Here is a 24,576-nt window from a genome sequence, read left to right on the forward strand (position 1 = left end):
TTTGCGCGAAACATCAATTTTCCTGCTCCTCGGATGCTGCCTGACCTGCTGTGCTTTTCCAGCACCATGCTTTAATCGTGATACTAATGGTTTGCTGCAGTTATACAGGGCCTTGGTGAGGCCACAACTTGAGTACTGTGTGCAGTTTTGGTCTCCTAGTCTGAGAAAGAATATTCTTGCTATTGAGGAAGTCCAGCGAAGATTCACCAGACTGATTCCAGCACTGACATATGAGGAAAGACTGGATTGACTGGGCTGTTTTCACTGGAATTTACAAGAATGAGAGGATATCTCATAGAAACATAAAGTCCTGATGGGGCTGGATAGGCTAGATGCGGGAAGAATATCCCTGATGTTAGGCAAGTCCAGGACTAAGGGTAAGGCCATTCAGGACTGAGCTGAGGAAGAATTTCTTCACTCAGAGTTGCGAACCTGTGGAATTCTCTCTCACAGGAACCTGTTAAGGCCAGTTCTTTCCATATATTCAAAGGGGAGCTGAGCATGGCCCTTGTAGCGAAAGGGAACAAGGGGTATAGGGAGAGGGCAGAAATGGAATACTTAGATTGCAGGATCAACCATGGCCGGATGGCCTAATCCTGTAACTATTTTTGATGTTTCTATGAATTTAGACCCTGAAATGATACCATGCCATACTAGAAAATTAATATTAAAACAGTAATTTGAATTTTTCTTAACCATTGTTATAACCCATTTACTTTGTGGAGGGATTATTCACAACACAGTGAACTCCAACTGTACCATTTAGAGTTAGGAGCAGTGCTTAAGATGAGGGTTAGTACATGGGATTGAGATAAAATTTTGGGGTTAGGAAATAAAATTGAAATTGGAGTTTGAGATTAGAGTTAGTGATCAGAGTTAGTGCCTAGTTTTAAATTGGTGATTAAGAGTATATTTAGTGACTGGTTTCAGAAACCTTTTCTCATTATTGACTACTACCTTGTCACTAGGTCTCTTATTTTCAACAGCAACACATTGATAAGTTAAAAAAAAGGATTTCAATCGTCATACTTTGCTAATTAATAGCACACAGGGCCATGAGAATAGGGAAAACCTCCTTCCCCTCAGCAGAGGGGTCACTGGCAGAGATTTAAAGTAATAAAAATCAAAGTGCAAGAAAAACTCAGCAGGTCTGGTAGCATCTAAAAACAGAAAGAAACAGAATTAATATTTTGAGTCCAATATCTACCAAAATACAGTCAGAACGGACACAAACCCTAACCCTGTTTCTCTCTCTACAGAAACTACCAGATCTGCTGAATTTCTCCAGAAATGTCTTTTATTTAAAATATCCAGCATCCAACTTATTTAACTTTTACAGACTTGAAGAAGTTGGTTTAGAGGGAAGTTGAGAATAGTTTTACAGCTAGGGGATGTGGAAAATCCCATTGTAAAGGACAGAAAAGGCAGAAATCCTCAATACATTTAAATATGCACTCGAAGTCCTAACAATCTATAGGACCATGAGCTGAAAAGTGAAATTAGGGCTGGATAATGCTTTTTCTGGTGCACATGGTCTCAATGGACTGTAATGGTTTGGGGTCTGGTGGAATTCCCCTCCCACCTTAAGAACACTTTAATAACCTATACAATCACAAAATTTTACACTACAGGAAGCAGCTTTTTATCCAACTGGGTCAGCAGGGAAAAAAAAAGGTAAAAGTCACTATAGCCCCTGTCTACTTTAGAGAGAGAGACAACTGGTGGTGTTTTAACCAGGTCTCAGGCGAGGGAGATGTTGAGAAGGACTTGACTCTATTCTGTCCGAGATGAATCAACTCTGTACAGGGTAATCCCATTAGTGCCAATCCTGCATTTTTATGCCCTGAAGTGCCTAAAAGTAATCCTGTACTCTGTATGGAACAAGCTTGATGGGCTGAATGGACTCTTCTGGTAAAGTTTAGGTTGCGTTTAAGGGCATATGTATTCGTGTGCTTTCTTACAGAAGGAAGGCGCTTAACAGGCATCCAAATGTTGTCTGTCCCAGAGGGTCTGAAGGGGCTGAACCCATCAAGATGCCCCAAAGACCTATCCTCAGGTGATTATTATTAATACGTTGGGAGGGAGGGAGAGAGTGCATTGCCCATCGGGGTCACGGGGTTCCTGACGGAAATAAAAATGTAAGGGCTTCAAAATCTGGGGACTAGTGTGTGTTTGTTGCGCTCCCCCGAGGGACTGGGACAAGTTTGCAAAAGGGGCACTTCGTTGCGAACTCGAGAGCCGCGGTAGAGCAAGGGTAAGAGTCAGCCTTCCCCCCACCCCGCCGGGAGCTAGCCAGTGAGAAGAAGACCCGGAGAATTTGAGGGGGGGGGGAGGTGAAAGAGGAGTGTTTAAAACGAGCGCACGTCCGTGTACGAAAGACGCCAACCAGTTTGTTTTCCTACCGAGTCCGGCAGGTTGCGACATCTTGCCTTCTCCCTACGCGGTCCGCCGACTTCACCCGACACGGTCCGCATTCGGACCCCCAGGGGCCGTGCGCCTGCGCGTTGCCCCTCCGCCATCCCCGCGCGGGAGGATTCCAACAGCTGCGCGAGAGCCGGCGGTTGGCGCGGGGGGGGGAGAGGCCAACGGTCGTTTACCGCCTTCCCGCCCCTCCGTCTCTTCAGTGTGCGCAACGTTGCGCACATTCCGGCGGCCGCCCGTTTCAGGCCCGGCGCTGGAATCAGGCCCCTCCTCCTCCTACCAACATCGCCAGGCGGTGACAGGCTTCATTTCTTTACCCCCCCCCAAATATCACAACACCAACTTCATCCACTTTTTTTTTCGGGTGGGGGCCGCTTTTAGCACAAAACGGGCGCGGCGTTCGCCCGTATCGGGCCACCTCTGCTCACTTTCAGGCCCCCCCTCCCCTTGCAGCCAATCCGACCGACCTCCCTCCCAATTCACACCCTTTCTCGCCTGTTTCAGGCCAACTGCTCGGCCCTTTGCAGCCAATCCAATCTCCTCCCTGCTCACCTATAGCAGCTTCCCCCACCCTTTCTCAGGCCAAACTACTCGCCCGTATCAAGCACCCAAACCCTGCACCCCCAACGCACACATTGTCACCCACACCCTTTCTGGCCTGTTGCTTGCCCATTTTCAGCCAATCCAACCTTTCCACTCCTCACCCATAGCTGCTTTTCCACCCCTCCCTGTCCACACCCTTTCTGGCCTGTTTCAGGCCGGATGCTCACACATAACAGACTTACCCCTACCCACACAGAGACACACATTGTCATCCGCAGCCTTTCTCGCCTGTATTAATCGCTTCCCTGCCACCTTCCTCATCCATATAATTCCTGACCCATTATCAGGCCTCTTCCTTGCCTATTTCAGGCCACAACTCCTTGTCCATATCAGCCCTGCCTTCTCCACAAAGCTCACCTTTTGCCAGTATCAGGCCTGCCCCATCTATTTTCAGGCTGTCCTCATCCCACATGACAGCTACCCCCCTCGCCAATTTTCAGACTGGCCATCTCATCCCTTTTTTGCTAGATCAAGCTCAGTCCCTCACTGCAGGGATTGTATTTACCTCCATCTTCAGCCATTTGTTTTTCTTCTTTGAGGAAAAACAGGGAGGAACTAAGTCTCCAGTGAGTTTGAGCAACATCATTCTGTGCCCTTGGCAACCCCTTTGCTTTCCCAACTACTGACACTGCTGGTGGGCATGACCTGTGTAGATATTCCTCATGTTTAAATGTCTTTGTGACAACCATTGGACCATAAGAGATACCCCAGTCAAACCTGATCCCATTCTTGTATAACATCCATCCTCAGTCTTCCAATGGTGGGGGTAAGAATTACCCCATTTTTACAGCCACTGTAGCTGGTGTCTATTAGATCAACAGTGGATGCCACCCTTGTGGGAGCTTCTGTCAAACACAGACTGGGAACTGAACTTTGTCCGTGTGCCTCTATAACACTGAGTGGGTGCACTGTCATCTGAGCTGTTCTACATGACTTTTATATTAAACCACACTTGCCTTTTTTAAAAAAAACTTCCTTCAGAGTTGATTGAAAGCCAGTTTCAGTCCAGCTGGTACTACCTGCAGATCATTGTACCATGTGCTACTTGGCAAACATGTTTAGGATGTGGGTGGAGATTGGTAACTTGCCATTGTCCTTTAGACTCCCAGTGCTGGTACCTCCTCTCATGATGCAACTCCTGGTTTTGCTGACATTTTGACCAAGAGATGGACGACACCGATAATGCCGTTGTCGAGGCCGATATTAGAGTTTCGGACTGTGTCGTGGCCAACTACCCCACTCCAAGCAAAGACAGTCATAGCCCACCCAAGACAGGAGCAAGCCTCAATTCTGCACGCACTGGAGGCAAGTAATTCCAATTTTTTGTGATCACCGATGGCTGTGGCGAGAACAGCAAACTGGAGCTCGACAGCTGGAAAAATAAAATCACTTTTTTATTCCCCCCCCCCCCCCCAGCATGTTCTTTTCTTTTTTAGCTTCCTGGAGTGTTTGTCCTCTCCTTAATGGCAGTGGCTCATGTCGTTTCCATGGGCACCAGCAATTTGGCCGTTCTTCAAGAATGAGCATAAAAGAATGTGTTGCTAGCCTATTCAACTATAGCGGGCATCACATCTGATCCTACCTTTTACCTGCTGTTCCCTGCAGGGGCACTAAATAGCAATTTGGAGTGGGGATCCTTTCTGAATTGCTTGGGCATTGACTGAATTGTAGAACTGATTACCTGATGGTAAGTGGCTCAACGCAGCCACCAAGTTCATATAGTTTGCTGTGAAAAAAAAATGTACCTTTACCCTTGGAATTGTCATGTAAGCATATGAACAACTTTGAATCTGTTTTATTACAGCCACCTTTAAAGGAGAGATTATTCACTTCAATATTTCCACCATGTAGGTGCTATGAACCAATAATTGGGGAAAATTAGTCAGTGGTACTGTACATACTGATCTTAATACCTATGCTATCACCAGGTGGGAACTTCACCATTTCCAAAATTAGTGAAGAAACAAGATCTTCCCTTACAATTGTATAGTTTCTAGCTGAATCCCATCTGCACCTACCTTTTACTGCATTTTTTAAAACTTTATGCCAACAGTTTTTAACACAAATTAACTTGGAATTGTAACTTTTTTATCCCTGTAACTGTAGAGGAGGAAGGACTATGGAGCCATGAACCAGCAATGGGCGAAGGAAGTGACCAACGTACAGGGAGCGAGGGGAATCAAAGCTGGGATTGCCCAGAATCCCCATCTTCTGATTCGGATGACTACATTTCTGACTTTGATAGTGTGCCGTCTGACGAGGAATTAACTGGAGAACATGACTATCTCAGGTACTCCCTGCAAGATATGTTACCTAAAGTGCTGCCGGCTTCCAAATGGTCCTAAATCCTTGTGTGTTCTCTTACTGTGGAGAGAAATGTTGAGTCAAGTATTGTTAACGAACTGGAGTTGTTAATGTTGCTAAACTAGTAATCCAGAGGCCCAGACAAAATGTAGTAAGAGTCTAGATTAGAGTGGTGCTGGAAAAGCACAGCAGGTCAGGCAGCATCCGAGGAGCAGGAAAACAACCTGCAGTGCTTTTCCAGCACCACTCTAATCTAGGCTCTGGTTTGCAGTCCTTGTTTTTACCAAAATGTAGTTAGTCATGGGACCCACTGCATTATTTAGTGGATTTAAATTCAATTAAGAAAGAACTGCTAGTCTCAACAATGGTGACTGTGAAAGTATCATCTGTACTCTTACTAAATCTATCTTGTTCACTAATGTCCTTTTAAGTGATGGTGTCACTAGACCAGTAATCCAAAACGCTATGTAAATGTTCTGGGGTCATGGATTTTGAATCCTACCATAGCAAATTCGAAATCAATAAATATTTAGAACGAAAAAAACTGGCCTATTGGCAAGAATGCAAATACGTTAATTGTCACAAAATCCCATCTGGTTCACTAATGTCTTGTTTAAGGAAGGAAATTTGAGATCTTCACCTGGTCTGACCTCCATGTGACTCCAGACCCACAACAATGTAAATGACTCTTAGCTGACCTCTGAAATCCTCAAATATTGAAACAGTCCATGCAATGTATCTGGGAGGAAGGCTGTTTGGAGGGCCAGTGTGCACTAGATGGGCCAAATGCTCTGCTTCCATACTGTAGGGATTCTATGATTATGAACAGTGCCATAAGGTAAAGTTGCAAATTCACTGATCTACAAAGAATTGATTGTTGCATGAAAGTTTGAAAAGGTATTATAATACGGGTTCCATAGTTATGAGCTAAGCATGGAAGGAATGTCAACTTTGGTTCCAATCATTACCCCTGCTAGCACAAAGCACATTTTGGGTGAGCCCTCTATTAGCTTGCTAACTTCCAAATTTTCAGTTTAGCAGTGAAGAACTGGGGGAGGGGGTGGAAATACCCTGGAGGGTTGCAACACAGTTAGAATTGGTATTTTCAGGGGAGCAGGGACAAAAACCATTGTTTTCATCATGTATCACTATTTTATTATTAGCAATAAAAAGACCATTTGACACCTAAATGTACAAAGCTCATGGCTTCAGTGTAGATAACACCAAGCTTTGGATGGAGAATGAGCGGAGAGGCTTTGGACTTGGAGAGTGCAGTCCAGGTCTGATAAGAAAGTTTTGCATTACTCGTAAATGATAAATGGAAGTTTAATGCAGACAAGTTTGAAATAAAGCATAAGAAGCATCTGCACTCCATGAACAAAAAACAAAAATAATAGTTGCTGAAAATTTAATGTTTAGCAGATTGTACAGAACGTAAACAGTTGACTTGGTATCTGGACCATGCTGGTGTTTTTAATTTGAAAGAGTCTGCTCCTTTTATATCGCACTATCAGTATATCCTTCTGTTCTTTTTTCCCTCCTGTTTATACAGTTTCCGCCTAAAATGCTGTACACCTGAACCATTCCCTATAGTAGAGTGCCACTTTGTCACCATTCCCTGGGTAAAGGAACAGAAGCATAAAAAGATCAAAATGCTAGAAGAGTTACTCCAGTTGGGTCAGTTATTTAACTGTGAAGACCAATGACTGGAACCAGTCTAGCAATGAAACTAAAAGGACTGAATGGGTATTGTTACCTAGTGCCTCACAGTGGAAGGGACTGATGAACAAAGCAAATGGGCCATGGATTCAGTTGCCAGATCGACAAAGGATAAGTTTGTGTTTTGGAGGGATGAAACGAAATCTCTGAGCCTGTGACTAATCATTGGGCTTTTTTTTTTACTGTAGGTCCCTGTTGCGAATCATTGGGGAACCTCCCCCATTTCCGTATTACAGTGAGTTTGAGAAGGCTATGAATAGTCCTGGAATAAAGAGTTCTTTCTCATCCCTGCATGCTGGAGGTAAGAGAATTGATGAAATTACAGGGAGGTAACAGTGTTTTGGTTATTGCATCAGGAAATCGCTTTAATTTTAACACGTTTATATCTTTTTCAAGCAAGGCACTTAGAAACATTAATGCAATCAGGCAGAGTGAACTTTTGTCTTTTTTTTGAAAGACTTGACATTGTGGATGCTGAAAGGATACTCGCCCTTGTGGGAGAGATTTAGGACTAGGGGATACAATTTCAAAATCAGGAGTCTTCCATTTGAATCAAAGATGAAGAGGATTTCTTTCTGTCTTTAGAATACCCCCCCCCCCCCCCCCAGTCAGCCGTGGTAACAGGATCATTGAATATTTTAAAAGCAGAAGTTGATTGATACTCCTGTTAATCAACAATTTATAGTTATTGTGGAAATGTGAAGTTGAGGTCAGTCAGATAAGCCATGACCTTATTGAATGGGGGAGTGGGCTCAAGGGGCCTGAGGGCAGCATGGTGACTCAATGGTCCACACTGTTGCTTCACAGCCCCAGGGACATTGGTTTAATTCAAGCCTTAGATGACTGTGTGTGGAGTTTGCACATTCTAGTGCTCTGGTTTCCTCCCACAGCTCGTGCAGGTTTGATGGATTGGCCATTCTAGATTGCCCATAGCATCAAAGGATATGCAAGCTAGCTGGGTTAATCTTGGGAAATACATGGTTACAGGAATAGGGTAGGGGGTGTATCTAGGTGGGATGCTCCTGAGGATCGGTGTGAACTCTATGGACTAAATGGCCTGCTTCCGCACTGTAGGAATTCTATGATTCTATGAATAGCCTCCTCCAGTGCTGTGACCTGCATGTTTTTATCAACTATTGACATCTGACTGATTTGATGTGTATGCCCAATATTTTATCATTCTATACTTTAAAGGCTGTACGGAACTCTGGAATTAATGCTTCCTTTCAACCTAGGAGGAGAGACAGTCCACAATCAGCTTGCTGCATTGTCATCGGACAGAGATAAATCTTCTTCATTTAACAATGTGGGAGATGCAAGCACATCCAGTTCAAGGAATGCTTCCCAGTGCAGAGAGGTTTGAACTTTACTTTTACAGTATCACTCTCTCCACCTGTCAACCCCCACCCCCACCGCTTCACGGGCCCACGCGTGCACTTGTTCCAACTTGGAACCACCGGTTTTCAGGCCTACACCAATACCACTTTGTAATTGATTTGCCCCTCCCTCCCTTCCTTTCTAGGGAAGCTGCCTGCTTCACAGCAACTCTCCCTAAAGAATAGGAACTGATAGAAAATCTTAGACAAGGAAATGTGTTCTGTGGCAGTCTGTCCCCTAAAAAATTCAGACTGTGATACCAGAATGTACCTGCCATAGATCTCTTCATTAGTTACTTGTGAGTATGTGGACTCAGTGGGGAATGCAATCATTTATATTTCCATGGCAGGCACTTGAAATGCCATCTCATCCTTTTGATGGAATGCTAATCGACTTGCTGTATGTTCCCAGTATTTAGTTTTGGTGTGCTGTTTGCTTGGCTAAACAGGGTGTTAAGAGTCAGGAGTCGGTTACAATAACAGGGGCCATGAGCCAGGGAGAGAGAGAGCCTCCTGTTGGTTTGGGTGCATCAGAGTTGCAGATAGGCACAACCATTAATTGTCAGTTTTGGGATATCTTCTCCCCTTTGTGACTGCACTGCCACCAGTGGGTTAGGCTATTGATGGGACACTTAAAGTAACCAATGAACCTGCCCAAAGACAAAGTTATAGCGCAATGCCATTATGCGTGCTGAACTGTCCAATGTTGTCCTGTGTGGTTATGCAAAACCACCGGAATCATGCAGGTTGTCTGTTCTCAGCTCCATTGGGGAGAGTGGAAAGGCCCTTCAGGGATAAAGTTGAATTATTCTGTGGGGCCCTGAGAGGAGCAAGAATGCAGTACCTGAGGCCCATAAGATTAGTTGGGTGACTGCAGCTCATAGCACCCTCATCCAACATCCAATTCCTTTGAATAATCAGGTGGGACATCCACACGTAATACTGACCATTTTGACCAACTTTCAAACTGAATTTATACCTTACACCTTGTATTGGGTCATGGCAGCATTGAACAGATTCTGAATTTCAGAAAGCAAGATCTTTTCTGGGCCCTGAGCCATTAGTTAATCTCATGGTTCAATTTGAAATCAACACACAGCTGTTTGAGTACTCACAGGTGTCTCTTCTCTTTGTTCAGGTGACACATTCAGGTGTTGTTGCTCCATTCTCCAACAGGACTCTATCACACCCATCTTTTCACTCCTTTTATGCTGCTGTTTCATCTCAGCAGTCACAGAGTGTCTTTGCTGAACTTGATGACTGCAGATTTAAGAACAAAGATTCCACTGATTCCCACTCTAGGCCTGACCACACAGTGAAATCTGAAGCCAGCATCCTCCGTTCCCAAGAAATTCACAGTAAGTAATGAGCTCTGTTGGATTCCAGTCCAAAACAGTAATACAGGCATTACATATATTTAAAATCCCAGTACAAGGCATGGCTAAGCAACATTCTGTCATGCAATCCGAGATCTCTCTTGTCTAACTTTTTGCTTTACGTCTTTCTTCATCATTTGAATGTCAAAAGGCAGAAAAAGCATTTGTATGGAAGCTTTCACTTCCACAGGGCAAGCCCAAAGTTCTTCAAAATCAACAAATTACTTTTCAAGTGGTGTAGTTTCAACTTATTGTTTCACAAGGCATGGAGTCATTGGCAAGGCCAGGATTTATATCCCAGTCCTCACTGCCCTTGAACTTACTGGCTTCTTCATCCATTTCAAAGGCCAATAAAAAGTCAACCCATTTGTAATCTGGAGTCAAATGTCGGCCAGACCAGGTTAGAATAGATTTCCTTCCACAGGGCACAAGTGAAACTGATGGGTTTTTGTAACAATTAATTATTGTTGTCATAGTTGCCATCAGTGAGAGTATTTTCAATTCCATATTTTGTTAATTGCATTTAAGTTTCACCAGCAGTAGCCTAGGCTTCTGATCCAGTGACCCTGTCAATATATCAGAATCTCCCCACTGTAGTTAGTGCTCTTGAGATTGTGGCAAGCAAACTGACATAGTGAGCTACTGTGAACAATAATTATTCTGTTTGGGTACTGGTGGTTCATGCCAATTCTGCGAATTTTGTCCCAAAACACACAACTTTGTTTCAAAATCTCACTACATCAGCTGGGGATTTCAAATTCAGTTAATTAAATTCGTACTTTAAAAAGATGAGCTCAGTAGAGGCAACGAAGGTGGCATTTTACAACAATCCAATAGTTTCACAATGTCTTTCGAGGAAGGAAAACTGCTATCGTTACCCGGTCAGGTCTACATGTGACTCCAGACCTATAACAGTTGACCCTTGGCTTCCCTCTCACACCATGTAGTAAATTCGATTTAAGAATGTGGTTCACCACCACTTCCACAGGGCACTTTGGGATGGACAATAAATGTTGGCACAGAAGATTTTATTTTAAAAACCGGTTTCATTTTTCTTGATTCTCATCTTTATCTTAGAACTTTTGCGAGGTGATATTACATGGAAGGTGTTATCTAAATGCCAATTATTGGTGAGACTTAAATAAAAGGAAACATCTAGTGCACTGTTTCATCAACGTTCTGCTATTGTATTTCAGTGCCGGCCATCCATCAATGTGAGTTTTTCTATACTGACCCAATGCTGCCATCTGGTTATCGGGTTTACAACCGTCTTTCACTTCCCACACGCCAGGTAATGTTGGAACACTTGGAACATGTAGGCTGTTTAGATGCAGCATTTTTGCAATGGGTTTCCACTTGAACTTCAGTATATCCCCAATATTCATGTAAAGCACCTTGGGCATTTTACTACATTAAAGGCGCTATATAAATGCAAGTTGTTGGTGTCTTGAATGCTCCAGGGTAACGCTACTTGAGATAAAAATAATGTGCTGAAGAAACTCTGCGCATCAGGGGAGAGAAACAAATAATGTTTCCAAGTCCAATCTGGTGGACACCGAAGGTTACCTCCAATTACAACGGGATCTTAACCAGATGGGCCAATGGGCTGAGGAATGGCAGATGGAGCTTAATTTAGATCAGTGTGAGGTGCTGCATTTTGGGAAAGCAAATCTTAGCAGGACTTGTACACTTAATGGTATGGTCCTAGGGAGTGTTGATGAACAAGAGACCTTTGAGTGCAGATTCATATCTCCTAGAAAGTAGATAGGATAGTGAAGAAGGTGTTTGGTGTGCATTCCTTGTCAGAGTATTGAGCACAGGAGTTGGGAGGTCATGTTGCAGCTGAACAGGACATTGGTTAGGCCACTTTTGGAATATTGTGTGCAATTCTGGTCTCCTTCCTATTGGAAGGATGTTATGAAACTTGAAAGGGTTTAGAAAAGATTTATAAAGATGTTACCAGGATTGGAGGATTTGAGCTATAGGGAGAGGTTGAACAGGCTGGGGCTGTTTCCTCTGGAGCGTCAGAGGCTGAGGGGTGACCTTAGAGGTTTATAAAATTATGAAGGGCATGGATAGGATAAATAGACATGGTCTTTTCCCTGGGGTGGGAGTGTCCAGAACAAGAGGGCATAGGTTTAGGGTGAGAGGGGAGAGATATAAAAGGGACCTAAGGAGCAACTTTTTCACGCAGAGGGTGGTACATGTATGGAATGAGCTGCCAGAGGAAGTGGTGGAGGCTAGTACAATTGCAACATTTAAAAGGCATTTGGATGGGTATATGAATAGGAAGGGTTTGGAGGGATATGGGCTGGGTGCTGGCAGGTGGGACTAGGTTAGGTTGGGATATCTGGTCGACATGGATGAGTTGGACAAAGGGTCTGTTTCTGTGCTGTACATCTCTGACTCTTCAGAACTCTGCAGTTCCAAAGGAGTCATACTGGATTTGAAAAATAAACTGTTCTACTGTCCACAAACACTGCCAGACCTGCTGAGTCTCTTCAGCACATGATTTCATTTCAGATCTTAAGCTTCTGCAACTTTTTGACTTTTTAAAATTTAATGGTATTTGGGATTGACTTTGTGTTTTGGCTAGGTGGTAGCCACCTCGTAGTGAAGTCTATAGCTCATTTGTCTCCTTTACATTAGTAATGTGGCCAATAATTTAGAAAAGAGACTGACCACAAAGTATCTAAAACATACACTTGTGATTGGCCCTATTTTAATATGAAAATTGGGATCCTACAATGTAAATAGGACACCAGATGCCATTTAAAGTAGGAACTAATTTGACTGAATTTCCACAGGGAAATGGAAGATATTCTCAAATCCGAGGTCAACAAAAATAATCTGGGCGTTCAGGGACCTGCCATGTGTTGCTGGCCTTGCTAGGAATCACTTCAGCCTGACTTCCAATGTTCACCCTGGCAGACTCCACCAAGACACTGTAAACGGCAGTTCTGGTTAATGTATGTGAGGGAACCTCAACAATCTGTCCAAGTCAATGTCGACTTCCTTTTGCCCACATTAAAAGATACCACTACAGTGTTATACCTCTTAAACTGCTGGATGGAAATGAAGAAGCAAAAATATGGTTTTCAAAAGATACTTGTTTAGTTTGAATTTAGAAAGTAAAATTTGTGCATTTCTTTGTATTACTGGAATCATCTCCCTGATCAAATAGGCAGAATTCCACTTTTGGGATAAGAGAATTGTTTCAGCAATTTAATAGTGGGATCCATGCAATTTTCTCCAAGATAAAAGTTGATCATGATGTTTAAATATGTATGTAAGTTAACTCACTAAGCTTGAAGGTTTGTTTTCAGACATTTAGTCACCGTACCAGGTAACATCATCACTGAGAGTCTCTGGTGAATTGCTGGTGGGTATATATTTATAGATCTTGGTTTCTTAAGGTGGGTGATGTCAGTTCAGTTTACTTAGTGTGGAAACAGGCCCTTAGGCCCAACAAGTCCACACTGACCCTCCAAAGAGCAACCCACCCAGACCCATTCCCCTGCATTTACCCCTTAACACTACGGGCAATTTCGCACATTTTTGGACTGGGGGAGGAAACCGGAGCACCTGGAGGAAACCCACGCAGACACTGGGAGAATGTGCAAACTCCACACAGACAATAGCCTGAGGCAGGAATTGAACCCGGGTCTCGGGCACTGTGAGGCAGCAGTGCTAACCACTGTGCCACCATGCTGCCCTGGTTCTGGTTCTTTTTTTCTCAAGGGAAGGGAAATAGGGTCTAAATTGATGTGTTTATTGATCAAGTTCTGATTAGAATGCCATGCCTCTAAGAATTCTCGTGCATGTCTTTGTTTAAATATCTTAAGGTTACTTTATTGCCTTGGTGTGGCTCCACTATTTGTTTTTCTCTTGCATTTTCATAATGTAGAAGTTACTGTATGATAATCTCTCAGCCCAGGGAAAGACCATTCAGGCCATTATACTTGGATCAACTCTTTTTGAAAAAGCTCCCTGCAGCCCTTTCAATTTCCTTTCCACAGCTGCTATTAAATCCTTCATGACCATCAGGCAGCATGTTCCAGATCATGTAAAATGAAAATTCTGTACCTTTTGCTTTATTTTTGGTCAGTATCTTAAATCCGAATCCTCTGGAGACTGACCCTCTCTACCAGTGGAAAGTTTTTTTTTTCCCCTATACATTCTGCCAAAACCCTCCACAATTTTTAGCATTTCTATTATATCTTCCCTTTAATATTCTGCGTAAACAAAGAAGTTAACTTACCTGAAAGATACCTCCAGTTGCAGATGTCTGTTCAATTAATTGAATTGTTACGCAGGAGATGTTACATGAGTTTCCTGTCTCCCACCCTAGTTACCAATTCTCCTTCTGATTAAGGGCTCTGCCAAGTCTGGACCTTTGGCTTTGAGATATAATTTTAAACCAAAGTGCTTGGGGGAAACCCAAACCCATCTTCATCCATTTGTCCTTAGCAAGAACTATGAATGATTTGTTTCCTCTTGTGACTGGAGTTGATAAAGAATTAGAGCTGAAAATGTGTTGCTGGAAAAGCGCAGCAGGTCAGGAATCCTGAGGAAGGGCTCATGCCCGAAACGTCGATTCCCCTGCTCCTTGGATGCTGCCTGACCTGCTGCGCTTTTCCAGCAACACATTTTCAGCTCTGATTTCCAGCATCTGCAATCCTCACTTTCTCCTTGATAAAGAATTAACCATGACTTAATTGTTAAAATCCAATTGATTCTGCAGGTGCTTCAAGGTTTACGGCTCAACACTCCTTCACCCATCATGTCTGCAAGTGTGGCTCCAAGTGTCCAGAGAGACAGTCACACTCCAGTCAGTCATGCTTCTCACTCTCTGAATAGATGCCAGGAGCAGAGCCGCCCTGTATCTACAGCAGAACGTGATGCCATCAGCACCTTGCTGGACCTTAGACAGTGTGGTCACATTGACAGCACAAGGACAGAAACCATGCAATGCACACTGAAGAGCAAATGTGTTCACCAGTCAAAGGATCACCAGGATATTGGAACAAACGGTGTTAAGTTACCAGCCAACCCAGGAGACTCTAATATAAAGGATTGTGATGTCCCCAAACAAAAGAACCCCCAGTTTAACAGCTGGAGCAAGACTTCAATGGAATCTTCTCCAACCACAGAGCTTTATAAAATCAAACATGTAGCCGAGTCTAAATGGGAACTCAAATATGCTGATTCCACTAAAGCATCCACAAAATCTGAAGGTAGACCATCAAGCACTTCCTCAGAGACCAAGATTAAAACTGAAAAGTTGCTGTGTAGCGGGAGAGAATCTGTAGACTTTGTGGGCATTGTGCCAGACGTATCTCAGGAAAATGAAGTCAGCAGTTGTGACTTTCCTACTTAGCACAGCCAAGTCAAACAATTTGAAGATATTGTAAAAGAAATTGGGCCACAGATAGATAAATGTAAGTTATCAAGCCCAAGTAGGACAGCAATGGCAGATAGAGGAAAAAGGTCTTCAGCCAAAGATTTTACCCCATGTTGACAATATTTTAATTCAACTGTAGAAACTCAACATGGTAAAGTTCATTCTGCCCAGCTTGTCGAGTTATCCCTCATAGCTCCCATGTGGGTATTAGTGAGAGCCGGGGAAGATGGAACAGCTATATTCAGAACTAATCTGTGACACAGCTGAGACATAAAGGTGATTAAAATTTGAGGTCTTTCAGAAAGATACAGAAAGTGGCAGCTGGTGAATGATAATTGCACTGAAATGAATTCTATTGGTTTAATGACTGAGAATTCAATATTCAAGAAAGCAAATGGATCAGTAAGTAAAAATTAGAAATTATTTATGGTATTGAGAGTTCTGTTTGAGTTTATATCCCTGAGGAATGTGAAGCAGTGGGCTATTGGTTTTGAATTACCTTTTCTTGAGTTAGTTAGACTCCTTGAACGGGCTGCATCAGAAATAGTGAGGCAAATGTTCAGCCTCTCAATCTGTTTGGGTGAACAATAATGCAAAAGTTGAGCAACAGAGCTACAATAACAATGTGAGAAAACTTCAAAGCTTCACCGATGGAACAGGTGATATCTAGGGAAGTCTTGAATCCATGTTCGTGAGCTACATTGGATTGCGAGCCAAGATTTTAACATGTTGAAAAGTTCAGGAGGACTTCAAAAATCATTTTTGAACTGATGGCTTTTGTAAACTGGCAAGCTTATTCAAAGTTAATCTTTGGATGGAGGAAGTGGTTGAAATAAAAAGTACCAATATTTGGTGCAGTGTAATGTCAGACTAATAGGAGAAACATCCCTGTTGTCCAGATCACTAAACAGCAGTTTTTATGCAAAACTGGACAAAAGAATGGAAATCATTTCCCAAAATATTAATTGTTCTGCAAGATCTCATTTTAATAAAAATGGAATTTCACATCTTTTAGCCACGATAAACCAACAGCAATATTGATGCGATTTAATTAAGTACACAGGAACTTTATCCATATATATAACAACATTTACAACACAGAGCTTCTAACGTTGGTGTCGGGATCCCAAGCAAGGATACAAGCTAAAGATTTGGAATATTGAGATCCAAAGCAAAATGGTGTGGAGTTTAGACCAACTTACAACAGCTCCTGCTCTTACAGGATCTCATTCGGTTCTTACTGAGGGATTGCAACAATTTTCAATTAAAATTGAATCATAGTTGATGGGGATGAGGTTTGTTAGCATGACGTTACATCTTTAATCACACAAGTCTGCAATTTTGCATTACAATCTCAGGATTATGCAGGTTGTGTGTTTAAAATTTTGCTTTGTTTCTCAATGTTGGGCAGTAAGGCCACAGTCGAATGATAATAGTGAGATTTTATGTGTGACAATATTTCACTCGATTTATAAAACAGTAATTTTTTTGGTGTAAATGTTTGCATCTTTATTTTAAGTGTGTACAATTCAGAGGATTCATGAGGAAACAATGCTAACCCTATTGCACCCAGCGGCAAGTGTGAAGAATAGATGATTCCAACCGCTCACCCTTCCCATTTATCCAGGCTGAGGGACCAGCACAGATACAGACTATTTATACAACTCCTCCACCACCACCATGGCTGGAGTTTTCAGTGCTGGTGTGAGACCTCAGTTTGGGCTTTCCAGCTCAGAGGCAGGAATATGACCAATTGTGTAATCCTTGGTATTGTACGGCAGATAGGGTAAAACTAAACACGAATGTGTTATTTTAATTTTACCCATTGAATGCAAGTAAAATCTCATATGGCTATGCAGAGCCCTTTGCACATTTAGGAGTAACAAGTTTGCAAGTTGAAACCAATCAGTTTGACAATGATCAGTATCTACAAATAAACATGTTTAAACTAATTGACAATGTAATTTTATTTTGTTCCTCTGATCCTTGGAGCTGTGCTGACTCGTTATAGTCACATAGATCCAGGAAACATTTCAGAATCTCAAACAGCCACTTGCAGTCCTGGCAAATGAGTGTTGTTAGGAACTGACTAAAGTATCAAGCACGGTTAAGCCTGATCCTATCCCAGAAGTGCAAGTTACAACCAACCAAATGTATAATTTTGTCTCAAGTTCAAACCAGAACCACTGAATCCCAATTCAGCAACAGATGTGTTTGCACACAATAGCAACTCAGGTTAGCAGTTGCTAAGGCTAAGAGATACCAGGTAGAAGATGACAGAGATGTGATTCAACAATCCAGCAATATATGATAATGAAAAAGAGTTTCTGCATAGTCAGAGTGAGTAGTTAGGACCAAATTTTTAAAAACCTCCTCAAAGGTATTAATTTCTAGGCTATTACCTCAGCCACGTACAGATTGTCAATTGAGTAAATCAAAGGGATGAATGCGTGGCTCTAAGATTGTTGTGGGAGAAATAGGCTCTGGTTCATAGGGAACTGACACCAGTTCAGGGGAGAATGGGATCGATACTGTTAGGACACCTCTTATACGTGAACCATGCTGATTCTAGCGGGCTGCATAACTTGACAAGTGGATGGGAACTTTAAACTAATAGTGGCAAGGGAATAAATTCGGGAGGATGAGGTAAATTAAAGAATAGAGTCAAGGCAAAAGAGAGAAGTAATAATAGGGGAAATATAAACAGACCATGACCGGAAGGGACAGACTACAATTCCAACAGAAAAAAATTAAAGGGAAATAAAATAATATGATTGCATACAGTATTTGAACAAGATAAATATAAATATGATCTGGTAACATTACATAGACATGGCTGCAGATTGAGATGGATTAGGTGCATAATATTGAAGGTACACATTGAAAGCAGGACAGCAAACTAGGAAATGTAAAGTGTTAGTTATTGATGGTATCATCACAATAGAGATGGATGACCTAAATTCAGGAAACCAAGGTGTGGAGACAATTTGGCTAGGAATATGAAATGATAAAAGGCAAGAAATCACATGTGGAAGTGGTAGAAAGTGCCTTTAACAGTAATCACAAAATAGTTTAAAGCATAAAAGATGAAGTAATGGAACGTGTCAAAAAGCTACATGGAAGATTTTGAGCTACATACAGACTGGAAAAATCAGATTGATAAATATAGCATAGGTGAGTTCAGAGAATGTTTTCAGAATAGTTTCTTAGAAAAGAATATTCAGGATCTAATCCCAGGGAGCAGGCTACACTAGATATGGTATTGTGTAGTGAGATAGGATTAATTCATGACCTCACTGAAAAAAACCCAGGTAGCAACTATTATAATATGATTGAATTTTACATTGTTTAAAGGAGAAGGAATGAGTCATTCTAGATGTGGTACTTTAAGGGGATATATCAGAATACACATAATGGATACAGGTACATCATAACAAGAAAGGGTATGATGGTGATCGTTGAAAAAAACCATCTGTTTCACTAATGTCCTTGAGGGAATGTGATCCACCATCCTCACCCTGTCTGACCTACATATGACTCCAGATTGTCAGCAATATCATTGACTGAACTGCCAACTGATGGTCTGGCAGGCCACTCAGATCAAGGGGAATTAAGGACAGGTAACAAATGCTGGCCCTTGCAAAGAACAATAAGATATTCCTTTGATGTTACCCCACATTCACCCTTTCAGTCAGAAAGGCCTGCTCCTCGAATACCCCACCCCTTCATCTCATGGGACACAGAACCATGTTACATTAACCTTGGACAGGGAGCATGTTTTACTGAGAATTGTTTACTTGAAGCTTCAATTCAGCCAATTATCATGGCTGTTTAATAAATAGATCACAACACAGCAGACGGACATGACACTTGTGAACAGTAACAGTGTGCGGCAGTGAAGTTACTAGGTTACACACCTTTACACTGAGGGAGGCAGAAATTATAGAACGAATTCTGGTCAAACAAGTCCAGCTTCTTCCAAGCAACCCAGCCTTTCCTTTGGGCATATTCCTTGTCCAGGGTCTTCCCAGAATAATGGGGATCCAGGACGAGGAAGTAGTGGTTCTCTGTGCCTGTGCACATGCCCAGAATCCCCTTTGAAGCATTGTCATTGTCACCGCCCATCATGACAGGGGACCCCAGTGTGTCAAAGTGCAGGTAGAGCTCGTCGACTTTCTGCAAGAGCTCGCCCCCTCGCCGCACATGAATCAATTTGCATGGGATGTCATAGAACTTGTCGATGCACAGCGCGATCTCGAAGGAGCCAATCCAGGTCTTGGAACCAATGAAGTTCGGGGGCTTATCCTCCATCTCCACCAGTGCCTCCTGCACTTCCTTCAAGGTAGGCACCTGGTGGTTCTTTATGTTCGTCTGCTGCAGAATAACCCAGGAGGAGAGAGTCTGCATCGTCCGGTAACCGCAGCCCCAGCCACAGTCGTCTGTCCCATCACAGCCGTAATGATAGTAGAGGTAATCACCACGGACCAGAGAGAGCCGCTGGATTTCGGAGTGTGGCTCAGGGAGAGGGAGGCCAGAGTGAACGTTCTTCACCAACTCCATGTTCAATCCTTGTGCAGTTCAACCTTGAAAGCAGAAAACTGCATATTATTTATAAATAATCTCTCAAATCCTGCAATTAGGCACGTCAAAAGTATTAAATTGGCTCCTGGTAATTAACAGTTTGCAAAACGAAACAACAATTTGCAGAGACTTCCAATTCATAGGAAGCCCTCAAACCCATGTAAATAATTCAAGGAAGGGACTGGGTATAGGGGATGGAAGGCATTAATGTACAGTATGTATAGCGCTGTGGCAATTCAAGCCTGACTTTCTGCAGCCATCAGCTATACAGTTGCTCAGAGGGTCTGCACTTGCTGGTCAGCGCACAGACGCAGTGACTTCTGATTCCTGAAGCTGTTGCCACAAGCACAGACCTTGGAGGTCTGCGCAGCAGCAAGAACAATGAGAGAGAACGTAAACCGTTCATGTGTCTGGCAGCAATGCAGATAGAAAAGCAACATCTTGAAGGTCAGAGGGAAACAGCACTAGCTTGAGGGGCTGACCCTAGCTATATCCGGGTTCCTCCCACAGCCCAAAGAGGTTTAGCAGGCTGGGACTGTTTCCCTGGAGCGTCGGAGGCTGAGGGGTGACCTTATAGAGGTTTACAAAATTATGAGGGGCATGGTTAGGGAAAATAAGCAAAGTCTTTTCCCTGGGGTCAGGGCGTCCAGAACTAGAGGGCACAGGTTTAGGACTCTATAACTTTATATGCAGGTTAAGTGGACAGGCTATGCTAATTTGTCCCATGTCTAGGGACATGCAGGCCGGGAGTTTAGCCATGGGAAATACACGGTTACTGGGACAGGATCGTGGGTGGGTTGGTATGGACTTCCACACTGTCGAGATTCTATGACGGGGGAGGATAATACAGGACTGGCATTTGCACATTGTGCCAATGCCAGTTCCTTGAAAAAGTTGACCAATTAGCACTGGCTCATTCTAATATTTCTCTCAATTTATCCAATGTCTTCACTTGACAATTAACAAGTGCATCGTGAATCCACCTCCACCTCCAATTCAGATAGTGTATTCCAGATCACAACCAGATACATATCATTCCCAGCTCATGTCAACTCGCTCTCTGGCTGACCACCAAATTAACTTCAATTCTTCTGAAGATCAGTGAACTACGATGGGGAAAGGAATCCTCCAAGTCAATGACCCTCCTGCTGGCAACAGGCAACAGTTACAGGTTCTCCCTGTTTACTAATCCATAACTGCAAATTCAACAACTGGGAGAAATTCCTGATGAAGGGCTTAAGCCCGACACATCAACTCTCCTGCTGTTCAGATGCTGCCTGACCTGCTGTGCCTTTCCAGCACATTTTTCGACTCTGCAAATTCAACAGCCAGGCAAAGACATAAAACATCAAAAGGCAGATGCACACGATTATGCAGCACTTCCAAGGAAAAGTGAGTGAGAACCAAGGGAATAGGAACTGAAAATTTTATCATTCCTTTGTCCACACTCTTGATTGTGCACTCCCATCACCAAACAAACAGCTCATACTATACGTTTACTCATGAATTGGATGCCGGTGGAAGTAGTTGGTCAGGTTTACCTCATCCCGAGCCATGCAGCCTCATTTCCTCTGGTCCTTGGCAAGAGGCGATTAATGGACCATTAAAAAAGGGAGAGTGAACAAACACTAACCAATTAAGAACTTACAGCCACACTTCTGCAGCTGAGTAAATGATATACAATGTGGTCAGTGTTTACCATTCTGGCATCCAATGGGATATGAGAGCAGTTACATAAGTAAATCAACGAAGCTAATTAGGGATCGCGGTTTGACTTAATTTCCTTTATAACTAGGAAAGGAATGATGAGCAACAGACCCCAATGCTGGACATGAGATGCTCAACATATATGCCTGTTTTGTGCACTTACAGGTAAAACAAAGGCAAAAGCAGAAGCAGGAGCTTTTTATAAAAAAGAGTTTATTGGAAGCTTGATTGTTTTCAGGTACTGGGCAGTGCTAAGTAAATTAATGTGAAACACTTTGCAAATTATCAATTCAGTCCAGCACGCCTGATAAGACTATGGTCGACTGCACACACACACCATGGGTGCTGGGGATAAAATAAGCACTACCGCACTTAGGTGGTAGTGTGGGGGTTAAAGGGGGAAAAAAAGGAAAAAAAAATAATCAAAAAAAGAAAAAAAAACTATGGTCGATCTGGTTGTGAGCTCCTCTCTATTTTCCTGCCTGTTCCCATTACCCTTTGATTCCTTTGTTAGTCAAGAAGCTATGTAGCTCTGCCTGAAAAATGTTCAATAACACAGCCCCTACCACTCTCTGGGGAAGAAAGTTCCACAGACATACAACCCTCAAATAGATTCTCATCATTTCCACAATAAATGGGAGGCCACTTATTTAGAAACAGTGCCCCATAATTCTAGAATCCCCACACGAAGGGGAACATCCTCAGTATTTATCCTGTCATGTCCCCTTGAATTTTACATTTTAGTAATACCACCTCTCATTTCTTCTAAACTCTAGTGCAGAGTCAAGAGTGTGGTGCTGGAAAAACATAACACATCAGACAGTATCCAAGGAGCAGAAGAATCAACGTTTTGGGCATAAGCCCTTCATCAGGAACCTTCCTGATGTGCTGTGCTTTTCCAGCACCACACTCTTGACTCTGATCTCCAGCATCTAGTCCTCACTTTGTCCTAGTTCCTTTCTAATGCACACAGACCCAAATTCTTCAACTTTTCTTAAGTCCCTCAGTCCCAGTTATCAGTCAAGTAGACCTTCTCTGAACTGGTTACAGTGCAATTGTGTCTTTTCTTATACAAGGAGACAACATCTAGAATATTTTGGATAAGATTTCACCAATGCTCTGTACAACTGCAACAAAATATTCTTTTTAAAAAAATACATGGAACCATTACAGCCTGGAAAGAGGCCATTCAGTCTGTCAAGCCTGCACCAACCCTCTGAACTGCATCCCACCCAGACCCACCCCCACCCTCTAACCCATAACCTACATTTGTCATGACCAATCCACCTGTCCTGCAATATCCCTGGACATTGCAGCAATTTAACATGGCCAAACCACCTAACCTGCACATCTTTAGACTGTGGGAGGAAACCGGAACACCTAACGGAAACCCATGCAGATACGGGGAGACAGTGCAAACAGTCACTCGAGGGTGGAATCAAACCTGGGTCCCTGGCGCTGTCAGGCAGCAGTTCTAATCACCACACCACCCTCTTTACAATGAGGAAAATCATTCTGGTCAGTGGTGTTACAGGGCTTTCCATTAATGTTGCCATAAGCCACAGAATTGGTGTGGCACACTCCTAGGCAAACCAGCAACTTCTTTTGGAAAATACCACCTAACATGACATTTTAGAGAAACAAAAGTAGTCAGCTCTCCAATCCTCAAGAGGTCATGTCTGCAATTTGCTTTAAATATACTCTGTCAAGGACAGAATAAATTGATGGCTTACTCAAGCCCAAGGCTTGGAAAAGACAGAATTTATAAATACAACTCTGGGTGAACAGTTGACACGCAGTTTATAAATGCAATTTTGTTCATGCATACCGCCATCATTATAACACAAGCAACAAGACCAGATATTAATGAATAATAGCATAATCCTTGTAAAAAAAAAACCTTCCACTAATCAGATATTCCACTGTGCAGACACAACAGGTACCAACACCTGGATCTGTCACACAGTGTTGATATAGGTGCAGCTACACAGCAGCCAGTACTTGTCAAGGACACCGGCTGAAGTACAGATCAAGGCTGAGTTTCTTGGCTCAGTAAATGGATCAATCATGGTGCGACTGGCCTTCCAAGGAGCGAAACACAAAACAAAAGCTATTTCGAGCGAAGTTAAAGTTTCAAGTATCACTGTTTTCAAACAAGAACTGTTAATCAGAGGGTTGCACTGAGGGTTTCTGAGATTGATTCCTGGGAAGAGGATGCTGTCTTTTAAGAAGAGATAGGCAGGCACTCGAGTTGAAGGACAATCTCACTAAAAATACAAATATTTGGAGGCTTGAGAGTGTAGACACGGCCTTGCAAAGAGACTATTCCCTCCCCAGTCCATCTCCCCAATTGCAATATCTCAATCTAGGTGATCACAGCCTCAGACCATTTATTTCTTGAGTTCAGGAGAAATTTCTTCACTTGGAGAGGATCTTGAATCTTTGTCTAACCTTTGAGTAGAGAATTGCAATCAGTTTTTTAGTGTATTCAAGATTGAGCTCCACCTCATCTCTAATTCTTCTTCAAAAACACAACGTTTACACCTAATTTCAGCGTTTAACTGAAACAAGTCTCCAGAAAGTTACAATCTCACTTTATTTTGAAAAGTTGACACAAACATGAACAAGTGAATATTAAACTCAGATGGACTAGCTTGCCTGGTCTGAAAGGACGTCTCCTGAGGAGAGAGAACTACAGATACGAAAATTTTAAGTCAGATAACATGCCTGGCACCTTATTAACATTTTGGAATAATTGCTCGTGAGAGAATGAAGATGGCTAACAGACTGATGAGGGAGGGGAGCTGTTTGTTTTGGAGGGTGATCGTCAATAGCCCAGGTCTGTCCCCCTCCCATTTCTGGAGACATTGAACAAATTTAAAGGTATAACAACAGAAGAAGTGGAACTGCTGCTGTCAATTGAGTTTGAGAGCTTTCCCCCTCCCCTCCCCTCCCTAGTTATGTCGCTCCCCGAGCTTAGAGCTTTCAATGTGCCGAACACACAACCACACATCGCCAGCTCAGAGTCCCCTGTCCCCAGCTCGGAGCTCCCCCCTCCCCCCACCTCAGGCTGTCCCCAGCTCGG

General features: G+C 42.9%; 2 protein-coding genes across 5 annotated transcripts in view; one reads left to right on the forward strand and one right to left on the reverse strand.

Annotated features, from left to right (window-relative positions):
- Window positions 1–1,969: 1,969 nt before the first annotated feature.
- On the forward strand, window positions 1,970–15,774 carry LOC122544338. 4 transcript variants are annotated; one of them, XM_043683529.1, is made up of 8 exons: window positions 1,970–2,056; window positions 4,126–4,329; window positions 5,131–5,314; window positions 7,236–7,348; window positions 8,283–8,404; window positions 9,562–9,781; window positions 10,996–11,090; window positions 14,544–15,774. In XM_043683529.1, the coding sequence occupies exons 2-8, from the start codon at window positions 4,191–4,193 to the stop codon at window positions 15,177–15,179; spliced, it is 1,509 nt and encodes a 502-aa protein (XP_043539464.1). In that variant the 5' UTR covers window positions 1,970–2,056; window positions 4,126–4,190; the 3' UTR covers window positions 15,180–15,774. The 4 variants fall into 4 exon arrangements, with proteins under 4 accessions (XP_043539464.1, XP_043539466.1, XP_043539463.1 ...); XM_043683531.1 differs by lacking the exon at window positions 1,970–2,056 and adding an exon at window positions 2,118–2,138; XM_043683528.1 differs by lacking the exon at window positions 1,970–2,056 and adding an exon at window positions 2,169–2,254.
- A 390-nt stretch (window positions 15,775–16,164) lies between these two features.
- ufsp1 (UFM1-specific peptidase 1 (non-functional)) overlaps window positions 16,165–24,576 on the reverse strand; it is a 9,458-nt gene continuing 1,046 nt past the window's right edge. The window contains exon 2 of the mRNA XM_043683532.1: window positions 16,165–19,786. Coding sequence (XP_043539467.1) covers window positions 19,113–19,763 — 651 coding nt within the window. The 5' untranslated portion in view covers window positions 19,764–19,786 and the 3' untranslated portion in view covers window positions 16,165–19,112. The remainder of the gene's footprint in view (window positions 19,787–24,576) is intronic.

The sequence above is a fragment of the Chiloscyllium plagiosum genome, chromosome 48, assembly GCF_004010195.1.
Source record: "Chiloscyllium plagiosum isolate BGI_BamShark_2017 chromosome 48, ASM401019v2, whole genome shotgun sequence".
Lineage (NCBI taxonomy): Eukaryota > Metazoa > Chordata > Chondrichthyes > Orectolobiformes > Hemiscylliidae > Chiloscyllium > Chiloscyllium plagiosum.